This window comes from Cryptomeria japonica, chromosome 11 (assembly GCF_030272615.1).
Source record: "Cryptomeria japonica chromosome 11, Sugi_1.0, whole genome shotgun sequence".
Taxonomy (NCBI): Eukaryota; Viridiplantae; Streptophyta; class Pinopsida; order Cupressales; family Cupressaceae; genus Cryptomeria; species Cryptomeria japonica.
Window position 1 is genome coordinate 719,910,386 of NC_081415.1, and position 15,920 is coordinate 719,926,305.

The 15,920-nt window shown below is 39.2% G+C and overlaps 1 protein-coding gene across 1 annotated transcript; it reads left to right on the plus strand.

Moving 5' to 3' along the window:
- The first annotated feature begins 10,277 nt into the window (after positions 1-10,277).
- Positions 10,278-12,671, plus strand: LOC131061283 (24-methylenesterol C-methyltransferase 2). Its single transcript, XM_057994873.2, has 2 exons — positions 10,278-11,062; positions 11,616-12,671. The coding sequence occupies exons 1-2, from the start codon at positions 10,580-10,582 to the stop codon at positions 12,225-12,227; spliced, it is 1,095 nt and encodes a 364-aa protein (XP_057850856.1). The 5' UTR covers positions 10,278-10,579; the 3' UTR covers positions 12,228-12,671.
- Positions 12,672-15,920: the final 3,249 nt, after the last annotated feature.

Here is a 15,920-nt window from a genome sequence, read left to right on the forward strand (position 1 = left end):
GGTACTTTGTGTCAACAGGTATGTGCATAAGAGATAGTCTGTGATTATACTAAGTCGGCATCAAGATGAAGATCAAGATGGAGATCAAGCAGAGATTCAAGGACAACAATTCATATGTTTTACTCAAACCGATATTTGATTGTTCCAACTGATATTTGGTAATTTTGTGATGAGTTACCACATTTTGTGATGAGCTACTTGCACCGACTACTTGGCGGTAAATTTTGTGATGAGTTATGATCACTTGTCCATATACACTGCACCTAGGAAATTGTGTTATGATTTCTTAAGGCCGACATGAAATCATAAGGTCTATATATTGACATCGCAATGAATTATTTGATATAGTGAAAAGTGTTATGTTATGTGCGAAAGGAAAAAGAGTTAAGTTGCAAAGTATGCAGAAGAGCAGTGTTGAATATGTTTAGAAGGATCTGATTAAGCAAGTATTGTGCTACTCAGAATAGATCAAACCATTCTTGTTGTTTTCTAACCATTACAACATAATCAAATCCCCTAATCGGGTAAGCTCTAACAAGCTTCAATGTATAAATCCTTTAACAAGGTGATCCATTAGTTTGGATTCATAAATCCTTCACCGAGGTTACTCCTAATAGGGTACTACCTTTAACAGGTTATAAGCTTTTAATCAAACTTTGGGATCTCTACCAAGATTCACTCCTAGCAGAGCACTTTGTAGACCTTAACCGGTCAATTATCTATTACTACAGATAGTTAACTTGTGAGTTCCATCTCACCATGGTTTTTACCTATTTGGGTTTTCCACGTAAAAACACTTGTGTTATGGTGGATGCTTTACTTTTTGTGGATGATGTTATCTCAGTTTGGATTGCATGCATTGTGTTTAAAAGCTTTGTTAAGTTCATCTACCAGTTAGTGTTTGAAGTAGTTTTATTTTTGGTGTCACTGATTCAAACCCCCCCCCCCCCCCCTCTCAGTTCTTTTCAAGTCCATCAGATTATACCTTCACATCCATGACAGGCTTATCTCCATTGTTCTCTTATCCTTCATGATCTTGTATTAAGATGTTTTCTCTATGATTTGTATGCAATTGCACAAGAGATCAAAGAGGAATGAATGTGGTTGTGATGATGTAAAGCTCTGATTGTGATGATGTATGCTCAATGATGATTTTGGCATTATGTAAGTATGAAAAGGATTGTAGATTTACCAAAATGGAAGGAAGAATCCTCTTTTATAGAAATCTCAAAGAGAATCAAGGACTTAGATTAAGAGGTTAAAAGATGAATGGACATGATCACATAGTTAGAAGAAAATAAATAATATTAGAGGGTAGGTAAAGATAAATGGAGGAGATTAAGAGGTGAGTTGACTTTGGAGAAAGCATGAAGTGAATGAAGCCACAATTAACACTTGTCATATGCTTATGATTTTAGATTATGATCCATGTGAACAAGTTGGATGACTGGAATTAAAAAAAGAAAAAGGTAATGAATTAATTAAATAAATAAAAGTATTTATTTAATTAATAGAGGAAAATGAGCCAAGTTAAATACATAAAACTATTTAATTTGAGAAAAGAGGTGATATTAAATAAATAATAAATATTTATTTAATTTGGAGAGAAGAGGCTTAGTGAATTAATTAAATAAATATAAATATTTATTTAATTAATAGTGGAAAAAGTTAAATGAATTAATTAATTGAATAAAAAAAAATTTAATTAGTAGAAGACATTAGGATAAAATAATTAAATAAATAATAAATATTTATTTAATTAAAGACTAATTTTTGGTGTCTATGGATATAACTTGTATTTTATATAACAATGTGTTTTGAATAAAAGGGGTAAAAACTTTATTGAAGATCAGACACAAAAATTACAAGGAGGACCAGAGCCCCAAGGCCCCCCCAAAAAAGAGCCCCAGGCCTAGATCAAGCTCAACCAACATCATAACTATCCATGTCCTCAGCAAGAATCTTCCACAAGGCTTGACAGTAATCCGGGGAGAGATGCTCCCAAGCTTCAAACTTCCAATCACTATCATGTTCTGAAGCCCACTTAACCAAACAATCTGCTACTCTATTCCATTCACGAGGAATGTGGATGAAAGACACCTGCTCCATTAATGAACTAATCTGAAGAATCTGATGAACAATCCCTACCAGCTGCCAATGAATCCCACTCACCTTTTGCTTAGTCAACAAATTAACAATAATTTGTGAATCTGATTCACAAATAACCTTCCTACAACCCAACTCCCAAGCCCACTCCAGGGCATAAAGAATAGCAAGTCCCTCCATATAATTATTAGATTGCCTCCCTTTATGCACCAAAAAGAGGAAGTCCACCTCTCCCATATAGTTCTGACCTATCCCACCAACCCCTGCAGGGCCTGGGTTACCCCTGGAGGAGCCATCGGTGTTAATCTTAATAATCTCATCTTGAGGGGGGCTCCACTTTCCCACCCTTTGTACCTTCTTCATAGCACATCTACCTCTTCTGACACAAGCGGAGGTAGGAGACAGCTCATGCCAACCCAACCTACTCACAATGTCCGCCTCATCTCTTTTCAAAGGAAGATTAACCTCACACTTAGCTTCCACCATCTCCCAAATCATAACCATGGTTCTATTCCATACTTGTTGCACTAACAGTCTGGCCTCACGAAAGATCCTTCTGTTCCTCTCAAGCCAAACCTGCCAAAGTATGAAGATGGGCCCAATATACGAGACCGTCTGAAGGAAGGAGAACAAGATAGGAGGTTTGCCCATACTGCTCCAAAATTCCACCAAAGAATCAACATGAACACACAGACACTTCCACATCCCCCACCAGTAGTGCCAAATAAGCATAGAGAAGGGACATCTGAAGAACAAATGTGAGGAGTCTTCTTCCCCGTTACCACACAAAGCACAAATAGAAGGCCCCAAGAATCCCCTCTTGCGAATATTATCCCAAGTTAGGCATCTATTTAAGGCTAGAGTCCAAGCAAAGCAATTGCACTTCAGCCAAGAGAAATAGTTCCAAACCTATTTCCACCAGTGCACCTCTCTACCCTCCAAACTCCAATTGAATAGAACCCGGTAACCACTAGCTACAGTAAAGATGCCCTTAGGATTCGAAGACCAGGCAAGTCCATCCCTACCCTTGAGAGCACTACAATGTCTACTCGCTAGAATGCCTTGCAGCTCAACACACTCTTCCTCCATCCCAACAACCGACCACTCAGTAGGAGCCTTCCACCTCTCCATCTCTAGCCGCCCACACCAGTAAACCACCTTGAAGTCACTCACCCTTGACCACCCTGCCTCAAAAATCTCTGGCTAAGGTCCCCAAGATTAGGAAACTGAACAAGGATGGGGGGGTACCCATCCCAAGAGTCATTCCAAAAAAGGACCTCCTCCCCCCTCCTGTAGATCCAAAAGAGTCCCTCCTTAATGAGAGATGCCCCCTTCTTGAGAGTATACCAAATCGTTGAGCCTTTTCCCTCAGGCGGATATCTTGGAACCTCCTGAATTGGGATCCTCTGCATATATTTGTAGGCCAAAAGCTTAGCCCAACCATGATCCTGCTCGACACACCACCTCTAATATAATTTAGCCGCCAAAGCCTCCCTGAATAAAATAGGTTGCCGTAAACCAAGCCCCCCCGACTGTTTCGGGCTACACACCAGGTCCCAATTGACCAGACTCAATTTGGAGGAGGATAGATTGCTCGCCCATAAGAATTTCCTTGCCAAAGAGTCCAAGCCCTTCAAGAACCACATAGGAGCCACTTGAAGCATACAATGATAAATCAAAAGAGCCTGAACCACCGACTGAATTAGTTGCACCCTCTCAGCGAAAGATAACCATCCGTGAGTCCAATGTTCCACCTTCAAGTGAAATTTATCCAAGATACCCTGCCATGACTCCCGAGGAGGATTACCAGGAGAGATAGGAATACCTAGATAAGTCATGGGCAAAGTACCCACTTGGAACCTCAAGATAAGAGCAATCCTCCTTTGAATAGCTCCAGGAGTGTTGAAGAAAAGAATGGAAGACTTATCTTCATTGATCAACTGACTTGAGGCTGCCAAATAAACATCCAAAACCTTCCGCAGATTAGTAGCTTCTCTGATCTGAGCAAGTCCCATCAAGGTCGTGTCGTCAACAAACTGCAAATGAGACTGAGGTTGCAAGTCATTACCCCAACTCCAACCCTGAATACTACCCAGACCTACATTATGCTTGATCAGCCTCCCCAGACCCTCAACCAGGAGAATGAATAAGTAAGGGGAGAGGGGGTCCCCCTGGCGAAGGCCCCTAGATGCACCAAACAACTCAGTGTGATCACCATCAATTAGCACTGAGAAAGAGGTGGACGTAACACAACTCATAACCCATTGGCTCCATTCCTCAGCAAAGCCAAAAGACTTGAGGATCTTCTGAAGGAAGGACCAACGAACTCTATCGTAAGCCTTAGCCATATCCAACTTGATAAACATAGCTTTTTCCTTGGAGGATGCCATAGAATGAATGGTCTCCGTAGCAATGACCACACCATCCAAAAATTGACGCCCTTCCACAAACTTGCTCTGTTCCTTTGAGATAACAGCCCCCAGATACTTCTTTAGCCTCTCTGCTATCAGCTTAGAAATGATCTTGTAAATCACATTGCAGAGAGATATAGGATGGAACTGGCCTAACCTGTCGGCTCTATCACACTTAGGGATTAGTGCAATGAAGGTCACATTCAAGGCCCGAAGCATCTGTTTGTTCCTCTGGGACTCTTGGACTACTTCGAGTAAGTCCAATTTGATGATATCCCAAAACTCTTGAAAGAATTCAACCAGAAACCCATCCGATCCAGGAGCTTTTCCTTTCCTCATGTGAAAAACAATCTTCTCGAGTTCTTCCAACAAAATAGGACCCATAAGCTACTCATTCATCTCCCTAGAAACAAGAGGAGGGATGCAAGCGAGGACCTAGTTCTCCTCCACCAATTCCCCCCGAGAATCCTCACTGAAGAGGGATCGGAAATACTGAAGAGCCTCCCTAGAAATCTCCTGCAAGGATAATAACATCTCACCTCTATCATTGACCAGAGCAGAAATGGAGTTTCCGTGGCATCTCGCTTTCACAGAGTTGAAAAAGAAAGCAGTGTTCTTATCGCCTACTTGAAGTCAATCAATGCGAGCTCTTTGTTTCCAGTAAATTTCTTCCCTGAGTTCCCATTCCTCTAAAACCTTGAGAGCCCTATTCTCCTCCCTAAGCAAGGCTTCAGACAAACCCTACTCTCTGATTTCGCTGGTAATGCCATTTAACACTGTTTAGGCAGCTTTCTTAGCGTGAAAAATGTTCCCAAAACCCTGCCTATTCCACTGTTTAAGCTAAAACTTAACAAACTACACCTGCTTGGCAAAAGTATACATAGCAGTGCCAAAGGCCGACCTCCCCTTCCTCCACCACTGCTCAACATGAGCCTACAGAGCGGGATCCCGAAGCCACATAAGTTGGAATTTAAAGGAAGGAGAGCGAGCAACCCGAGCAGAAGAAGAGACCAGCTTGATAGGCCAGTGGTCAGACCCTCTCCAATCAAGAATCTAAGAACTTGTGGACCACCCCCCACCAACCCAAGAACTAGAAACCAGAAATCTATCTAGCCTCTCAGCAATCCAATACTCCCCCACTCTCCTATTGTTCCAAGTGAACAAACCATTGCCAAGCTTAATGCCAACCAGATGCAGCGAAGATATACTATCCTGAAAGAGAAAAGAAGAGGGATCCAACCGCATGACACCCCCTTCTTCTCACTCAACTCAATGATAGCATTAAAGTCTCTCGCCATAATCCAAGGATGAAAAGGGACCAACCTTCACATACAAGAAAAATGAGACCATAAGTTTTGCTTGCCCTAAAAATCAGTGGGGGCATAGATATTAGTAAACAAGATATGGTCTTTGGTTTCAAGACTCGAGGCAACCCCGAATAACGAAGATCTAGAAGCCACCCACCAGACAGGGCGAATCTTTGAAGGATTCCAAAGACATGCCACTCCTCCAGATGACCCAGCTGCCCCAATACACTGACACTCACCTCACCCCCACAACTTCAGCACCAACCCCATCATACTCTCTACCAAAATTTTAGTTTCTTGCAACATCAGGTGAATGATTCCTAATCAATTCCCAAACAACTTTTTGTCTAGGGTCGTTGTTCAAGCCCCTCACATTCCATGAAAGCACAATCATTTAGGAGGATTGGAAAAGTGAGAATCCAAAGTCTTTACTAACCCTGACTCAACCAAATTATCTCCCATCAATTTGATTTTATCCAAATCCTTCTTTCTGCCAACCTTTGAGATTTTCTCCGAAGCACTTTTCTTAATATCTTTCTGATGAAGACCCAGGTGAACAGAAGACTTATTGGTTTTAGCTCCAACCGGTTCCACTTTCAGAGCTATCGGGGAACCCTCCCCCCCCCACCAAATTCACCTCCGACACAGGAGTGAGTCCCAACTCGGCCCCTACAGTCTGCTTTATCTCCATTTGTTGGCTTCCAATCACTAGCAAGGCCTGGGTAAAATCCTTCATAACTCTCTCAGGACCCCCCTTAAGAACCTTGGTCCAAAGGGGTTAACCCCAGATTCACTTCCTGTTGACTAAGGTCGTCCAATGCTTCAAATTTGTTAAAGGTATCCTCCTCCTGTCTCTCTTGAAGGGACCTCTTCTGGCCACGATTTCTGTTCTTTGTCTTAATTGAAACAAAGCCATCAACACCCACAACCTCGACTGACATAGCATCTTTTCCTTTATGTTGTTGAGGTTGGCGCACCACTGGTTTATATCTAGGGCACGTACATTGTAAATGACCATACTCATGGCATAGACAACAACGGAAAGGTAAAGTCTCACAATCTAACTGTTGAACCCATGAGTAAGAACTCGCACACATCTATTGCATCTGGCAAAGGTTTACTAAGATCAATTTCAACACAGATGAGCGCAAAGGTCATTACCTTTCTCTCTAGGGTTTGCGATGAAGATCCCATTGGTTTCCCAAGCAGTGCGGCCAGCATCCGTAACACATCCTCCCGATAGCACTCCACTAGAAAATGTGGTAAACGAACCCACACAGGAACCCTGTTTGGGAGCTCCTCCGAAGGGTTAAACCCTGCATGCCAAGGCTTGATAAACAACCCCACCTGGTTGTAAAAATACAGGCCTCCTTCAAAAACCATATTGCGATCCTCCATACAGTTGAAAGTAACCATCAAATCGTTGTTCGCCAGCAGCATAATCTTCATTTCCCCATCCGGTGCCCAAGTCCTTTGCGCCCAGTTTTCCAAGAACTGTAGGGAGACCCTCATTCCCAAAAAATTACAGTATAGCGAGTGTTTTGAAAAGTACTCAACGTCTTCAACTATCATCTCAGGAGGAATAACCAACTTCGGCCTTTCACTGCATCTCTCCAGACACCCATTAATCTTCACGAGGCGAGAACTACCAATGCTTCCAGACCCCGGTTCTGAGGAGAAAAGATTATTGGAAAATGTCTTCATACTTTGAAGTGGGGGTTTTGAACCCATCGCAGCATGGAAGTCCATGGCAGGAGCCACCTGTGAGGCCTCACCACCAAAACCTAACATCGGGACGTAAAAAGAATTAAAAGGCGACAAAAGACAGCCAAAGACCCCAACCCGAAGAGCCCCTAGAGAAAGCGCGGCCCCCAAGACTCCACCCCTTCCAAGCTCCTCTGAAGGAAGAGGCCAAACGAACCCCCCAAACCCACGAGAGACCCACTGCCCACAGCAGTCCGGATCCCTACTCCCGTGCAACCCAAACTCCCCCTGACGACCAGTGTAGCTGCCCTCACACCCCTGGTCGCACCCAACCCTCCACTCTCCCTCGACTCCCTGCACTTCCCTCCCCCTCTGAACCTTCTACAACTCCTCCCGCGAGCTAGGGCTTAGAAACCCTATCTCGACCGCTCGCTATCCCCTGCGCGCGCGCCATCCTTTTACCTGATTTAGCAATCATATAAAATCCTATTTTCTTATATAACAATGTGTTGTTTTCATAATGACAAATCTTTTTTTGTATTAAAATTGGTTCATTTGTGTTTTATATAAAGTTAGACATAACAAAGATTTATAGTTACCAATAGATATTTGGTTCATTTAGGTTGCATATAAGATAGGGGAATATGTAGCAATTGCATGGAATGTGGATTGACCTCTTATCTATCTATAACTAAGGTTGAAGGTGTGACTCATCACACAACTTGCCACATCAACATATCTACTAAGAAGTGTCAAAAATTTTACTTTTTAAAGATTCAACGGAAACTTAATCATGGTATCCCTAGTAGTTGAAAAAAAGAATTATCTATTGTTGTAGAATATCATAATTTTATTTAAAATATAACTTTTTTTTTGTTTTTGCCTTTGTCTTTGTCTTATTTTTTCTTTCAACTTGGTCATTCTCTCTTTTCCATCATGACACGACTCCATCTTTGCATCCATAGCCCTAGCCACAATAATGCTTTGAATGATTTAGAACTCTTCTCATAAATTCTCTATTCTTAGTATCTTAAGGTGCTTTTATACCAAACTAATGCAAACACTTCTATGAACTTACATGTTATTTTTTAGAGCAATGCTCTTCATAAAAATATTACTCAAAATAATAAAAAATATCAAAACAACAGAAAACAAAAAGAAAGTATTACATCATTCTTATGCTAAAAATATAATTCTTTTAACTCCTTAAACCATCAATAAATAAACAAAAAATAATACAACATATAAAAAAACATCATTTAATATTTTTAGAATATCATATTTTTATCTTGAATATAACTTATTTCTTTGTTTGTTTTTGTCTTATTTTTTCTTTCAATTTGGTCATCCTCTCTTTTCTATCATGACACGACTCCATCTTTACATCCATAGCCATAATCACAATAATGCTTTCAACTATTCAGAACTATTCTCATAAATTCTCTCTATTTGTAGTATCTTAAGATGCGTTGATACCAAACTAATGCAAATACTTCTATGAACTTACATGTTAATTTTTAGAACAATACTCTCTTCATAAAAAAATATTACTCAAAACAATATAAAATACCAAAAAAAAAAAAAGAAGAAGAAGAAAGTATTGCATCGATTTTATGTCAAGAAAATACAACAATTCTTTTAACTCATTAAACCGTCAATAAAGAAACAAAAGATAATACAAAATATAAAAAAATATTATTTGTTGTTTTTAAGAATATCATATATTTATTTAAAATATAGCTTATTTCGTTGTTTGTTTGGCCTTTGTCTTTGTCTTTGTCTTTGTCTTATTTCTTCTTTCAACTTGCTTATCCTCTTTTTCACATCACGACACAACTCCATCTCACTGTCCATAACCACAACCACAACAATGCTTTGAACTATTCAAAACTCTTCTTATAAATTCTCTATTCATAATATCTTAAGATGCTTTGATACCAAACTAATACAACACTTCTATGAACTCACTTGTTAATTTTTAGTTTTTAGAACAATGATGTGTACATAAAAAAATATTAATCGAAACAATAAAAAATATCAAAACAACAAAAAACAAAAAGAAAGTATTACATCACTCTTACATCACTCTTATGCCAAAAAAACAAATACAACAATTCTTTTAACTCATTAAATTATCAATAAATAAACAAAAAATAACACAACATATAGAAAAACTTACTTCAATATACTTTAAAAAGCTCACAATAAATTATAACAAATATACAACAAATGTTCTATATTCTCTTAAAAGAAATCTCTAGAAAGTCTTCAATCTATCCCATCTTCCCTCCAAGACTAATCCTATTTCTCTATGAAACTACTTGAGTGAAATTTTTGTTTAATTTTAAGGAGGAGGGTGTTCTCATACAAATTTTTAATTATGAAAAAATGAAATAGAGTAATTAAAATAAGCAATTACCAATAGTTGTAGTACAATACTAGCAATTGGATTTAATTCGTTTTCAACAAAGTTAGCACAATCCATGTAAGATAATTTTAACATCCGCTAAGTAAAGAATGGATGAAGCTAATGTCGACACAAAATAGCAAAACACAATTAATTCCCTCAAAATTACAGTTTTTAAAATTTGTAAAACACAATTGATTCCATTAAATTACAGTTTCTAAAATTCTTAAAACACAATAGATTTACAGATCTGAAACAAATTAACCGTAAAAAATAACCTATAAAACAGATCTGTTCAATCAAACTTCTACAGATCAATTCTTTGCATTGCACCCCAACTTCTCAATAACTTGCTAGGTAAGTAAAGACGTAATAAAAACAAAAAGGGATGACAGCTATTTCCCTACTAATATCACTGAAGATATTATTTCCCCTAAATTCTGATACCGTCATTCAATGGCGAATCTGTTGACATCAGCCATGGCTAACTCTACTTATGAGAGAAGAAAGCCTTTGGTTTCGGATGAGTAAGAGTGTGAGTGAGGATAGAGACTGTAGCTGTATCTCTACACTCTGGATCGAAACCATTGTATCCCAATCGAGCCTCTCTAAATATATCTTGGGTCGGAGGGAGGGAGGGAGCGATGGAGGAGGTGAAATGGGCTATCTTGTGCACGGTAGTGGCGGTGGGGGGAGTAGGGTTGTACTGGATCCTCTATGTCTTCGGAGCTGCGGAACAGCGGGGAAAACACGCCGTGGAGCTTGGCGGCGGATCCCTCTCCCGCGATGAAGTTGCAGACAACTACAAGCAATATTCCACTTTCTTCCAGAAGCCCAAGGAGATCGAGAAGGCAGAGAATGTGCCCAAGCTGGTGGACACATTTTACAATCTTGTGACGGACATTTATGAGTGGGGGTGGGGGCAGAGCTTCCATTTCTCCCCTGCCGTGCCGGGCAAGTCCCACAAGGAGGAGACGCGCCTGCACGAGGAGAGAGTTGCAGATCTGCTCCGCATTAAGGCCGGAGACAAACTTCTCGACGCCGGCTGCGGCGTAGGAGGCCCCATGCGCGCCATTGCCGCTCATTCTGGCGCCAATGTTGTCGGAATCACCATTAATGACTACCAGGTAAGCCTATTATCAAATTTGTTTTCCGAATTAGATTTCTTTTCCCTAACCTTACTTGAAGTTTTTCCCTCTCTGCACAACTCATCATCGCGGAATCAAAACTTCGTTTCCTCAATCTGAGAATCGCGCAAATGTTCTCTTTAGAGGCAAAATTTACTCATTTGCACTAGATTGATTCTGCAGATGTTTGATAGTGAATCCAATGTTTTTCCTGTAATGTGTATTTAATAGTAAATCCAATCCAATCGCCATTCATTCAGGACTTAATTTTTTTTTAATTTTCCCCAGAAAACATATCCTCACTAAAATTTTGGAAAGATTTGCTGGTAATTCATTCTTTACTTGTAATTGAAAGATTTGCGTCTCAATTTCTAATAAAAAAAATTGCAGTATCTCAAAATCTGGAAAGATTTGCTACAAAATTTAAGTCATTGACTGCTTTGTCTCATAGAGATTTTTAAAATCTTTCATTCGTTCATCCTTTAAATTTTTGCAAAGATCTGCGAATTATCGTATGTTATCCTTACTTACTTATCCCTGGTACTGCTACCAGGTGGAGCGAGCCCGCAGCCACAACAAGAAAGCTGGCTTGGATGGCCTTTGTGAGGTAGTGTGCGGCAACTTCCTTCACATGCCCTTCACTGATGAGTCTTTTGACGGTGCGTACTCCATCGAGGCCACATGTCATGCCCCACAGTTGGAGGAAGTGTACGCTGAAATCTACAGGGTGTTAAAGCCAGGACACTTGTATGTCACCTATGAGTGGGTCACTACCCCCAAATTTAACCCTGACAATGCTGAGCATGTCGAGATCATCCACGGTATCGAGCATGGCGATGCTCTGCCTGGGCTGAGAAATTACAAGCAGGTGGTTGACATTGCCAAAAGTGTGGGTTTTGACGTCTTGGAAGAGAAGGACCTGGCGCTGCCCCCTGCACACCCCTGGTGGTCACGCCTCAAAATGGGCAGGTTTGCTTATTACAGAAATCATATAGTCATTACATTGCTGTCTTTTCTAGGCATTGCTCCACAGGGGGTAGTGGATGTGCATGAAATGCTCTTCAAGACAGCTGATTTTCTCGCCAGAGGTGGTGATACTGGCATTTTTACGCCCATGCATCTGATGATCTGCCGGAAGCCAGACTCAAAGCCCAACACTATGTGATTGAACTAGGGTTCCATGTGTCAAACCAAATCCTATATCCTTAATGAGGGTTTGCATAGGCCTGGTTATGTATCTGACCAGGGTTGCACTAGACTGGTGCATCAAATCTCAGTGTTGTTGCCGATGATTCATGACTACCGGAATTGTTTTTGTTTCGTTGTTTTATTTTTAATTTAAAAGCATGGTAGAGTTTTTTGTATGACAGTTTTTAGACTTGATCCGGTTTGGGGTTTGCTACTCATGTCTGTTCTTTTATGGAGAAATAGTGAGCCTTGCAAAAATGCTTCAGTGAAGCGTAGACAACGCCGGCTGTTTTCCTTCTTTCATTTGTAAAGGCTGTGGGATATTAAATTATGATCAAAGGTGAGGAATTGAATGTTCTCACTCTGGCTGTAATTCTAACTAAATTTCTTTTTTAGATAAGTATTGCTTGTTTGATTTGCATGAGTTTTTATTTAATTGTACCATGAGTTTATTAGAATTTTATTGCTGTGATCTAGCAAGCTCTTCTTAAAAAACTAAAATTAAAACTGCCTTATACGTATGGGGATGAATCAATTCATATGCTGGAGAATAATCGATGGTTCTTTTGCAATCCTACGCTTAATGTTGAAGTAGATCTACCCATTAAGGTTTTAGCTTTTCGTAGATTTCTTGATCTTAAAGTGAATGCAATCATGTTTTTACAGATCTAACTGTTAACATCCATCAGATTACAAACATTGCTGACCTGATGAATATAAATTGGTTGTTTGCACCTAAACTATGCTTCAAAAACCAAGAGCTTTATGTTACATGGTATACACATTTCATCAGATGCAAAGTTATTTTTCATCTTAGCTTATGCTTATTATTGAAGGGGCATGGAGATTGCATTTTTCAACATCTGCTTAAGCAAAACTGGAAAACAACAAAGCATTCATATTGCTGAACTTCATTTGTTTCCAAACTCCAAACTAAATATAAAATTAAGGGCTGCCGAAATGTTTACATTTTACTGTTCAACGCATTATTTTTCTCATTATAATGTTGACAGATCATAAATGCCAAACTTTTAAGATGTGTAAATCAAAGCATATTGCTTGTTTACCTTGCCTTATGAAATCTCTCCATACATTTGTTTGAGCAAAAGAATAGTTGAAATAATTTAAAAGTATATGTTTGGATGAATCCAGTGGCTGTATCTTTAGCATTCATTTGTGGCATGCTTTAGGGATTGGAAAACTTGATTTGAATCCCGCAATTGAAATCCAAATATTTGAAAGTTGGAGAAGGTGCAGAATAACATAACCTGAAACTTCACTATTTTGAATTTTTGACAGGCAAAGGAAAACTATAGCCAGTAGGTTAAATCAAATCTGTCCTATTACAGACATAATAAACAATGGTGTCTTATCTGTATATCCAATCATGTGGGCCTCCAACATCATAATCCCAGAAACTGTTCATCTTCTTGCTACTGTCAGTAAGCTCGCTGTGTATGGATGAGTGTGTTCTTTATGCCAGGCAATCAACAAACAGAAAGCCGGCTCAATGGCTGGTAGAACAAAGGAGGATTGAGATTCTTTAGAGAGCTTTTAATTTCTGAGACCATATGAAGTATTGACTCCACAGGATTGAATCTTCCTCAGATATGTCTAGCAACTGAACCATAGATCCTGTAAACAGTAAAAGTAGTTGTCATACACCCATCTGTTATTTAGGTTCTTGCCTACTTCGGAACAGGTTCAAATGAACTGAACTGCAAATTATTAACTTATTGAGCTTCTTGATAGCTGCTTTGAGATTAAACCAGAATTCAGTTGCTACAGAAAATATCAAAAACAAAAGGCAATCTAGAGTTTTTGTGTAAGTCAATGATGCATGGTGCCCTGCCTATAGATTGGAGACTGGCTTATAGCATAAAGACACTGTGTTCTTGCAGAAGGGATGTAGCACAGGGTGTACTATGAGGCCAATCTTGTCAAATTCAGCCTTTAAATTGCTTACTTCTTTTGGCGTGCCCCAAAGCTCAGGAGTGAGCGAATGGTTGGCTTCATTCATCTTATTATAATAGGGGAACCTTTCTTTACAGGAAGCTTCTTAATATTGTTGACATTGGCCAATGAGACACGCGAGTAATGCCCACATCAATTGAGAAGCAGATTTATTATAAGTGGCAAATCCCTATGCTCATTGAGCCTTACACATTTAATCCTTGACCCCATTAAAATTTGCTGGATCATTTGTTTTTTTTTTGGAGTCCACGACTTTCCATAATTAGTGTTATCTGGACAAGAACCTTTAGTAGGTAAAGCAATGTTTGGTTTGAACAACCATTATTTTTGTTCTAATCTCTAATTCATCATTACAATACTTTGGCATGGCCTATTATTCCTTCACTTTTGCATACTTTTTAACACTTACTGAAGCTTGAATGGGATGCAGCAATAAACAATTCTATAGGAATGCAACATATTTCCATCTTTCACGTATCACCTTTATGTTTTGGCTCCTTGCTTAAAACTTCTCATCAAGGTTCATTGTTCATATCAATTGTTGGTTTTCATCTCCCCAACTTAAATTGGATTTGTATATCCAAAGAATGTTTGGGTTGTGATTTTTTACGATAAACATATTCAAATCTGACGAAGGCATTCTTTTGCTTGCTACTGATTGAGATTCTTTGCTGTTAAATGTAAGGTATTGTGTCATGAATGTTGGTTTTGTCAATAACGATATATAAGTTATATTAGCTGTGTTTAAGTCGATATATTATGTTCTGTTGGTGGTATCTTTCATTTACAAGAAAAAGTAGTATTCTTTGTATAATGACGTGAGACACTACCAAAAGATCTGCTATTACTCAAGGGTTTTGAAGCTGTGTTTCATGTGTTGAGAACACTGTTGAAGAGATCTGGCAACTGTTATGTGAACCAGTTTCGCTCGACTCATTCTCACTAGCTGTTTCTCATGCAAGGGCATGTTTATAAACATGATTTGATGGTAAATTTATAGTAGCGGCATTTCCAATTTGACGATATGATATGGAGGAGTTAAATATCGAAAATTTTACAAAAAAACATTTGTTGCAGGTTGTGTTTATTTTCTGCATATCTGCCGGTTCATAGGGTAAACAGGAAAATGATGTAATGCAAACCTTTTTGAATGTTTTGACACATTATTCTTTTATTGACAATTTGCACGCAGTGATTGACTGGTAAAAATATGTACTATTAGATTGTCATTTAACTGCAGATCTGCTCTATGATCCTATGCCCAAATTGAAGTTCAGTATCCAGATTGGCCTCAGAATGCCAGTTTCCATAGATAGGTAAATCTAATAGTTTGCAAGGGGAGCCGTGGTAAATGCATAGGGCTAGTTCAGTCTTTTTAAAGACTTGAAGGGGCTTTTACGTCTAGAGAGAGGGTTCCATTAAAATCCCACTTCCACAAGCATAAAATCTATTCTGTGCTACATACCGGCAAAATTTTAGATTTACAGCAGACATTATTTTTCCATTCCATGAAGATGAGTTAGTGTGCTTTTGGAAATAAGTGTGTTGAAGTTCTTTTCAGCAACTTTTTGGATCACGCTGAGTGATCCATCATCAGAATGAGGAAAAGAAAAAAGTCATCATGAGGATGGATCATGAGTGTGATTCAAAACATTGATGCAAAAAAAGTTACATCGTTATTTCCAAAAACACACCA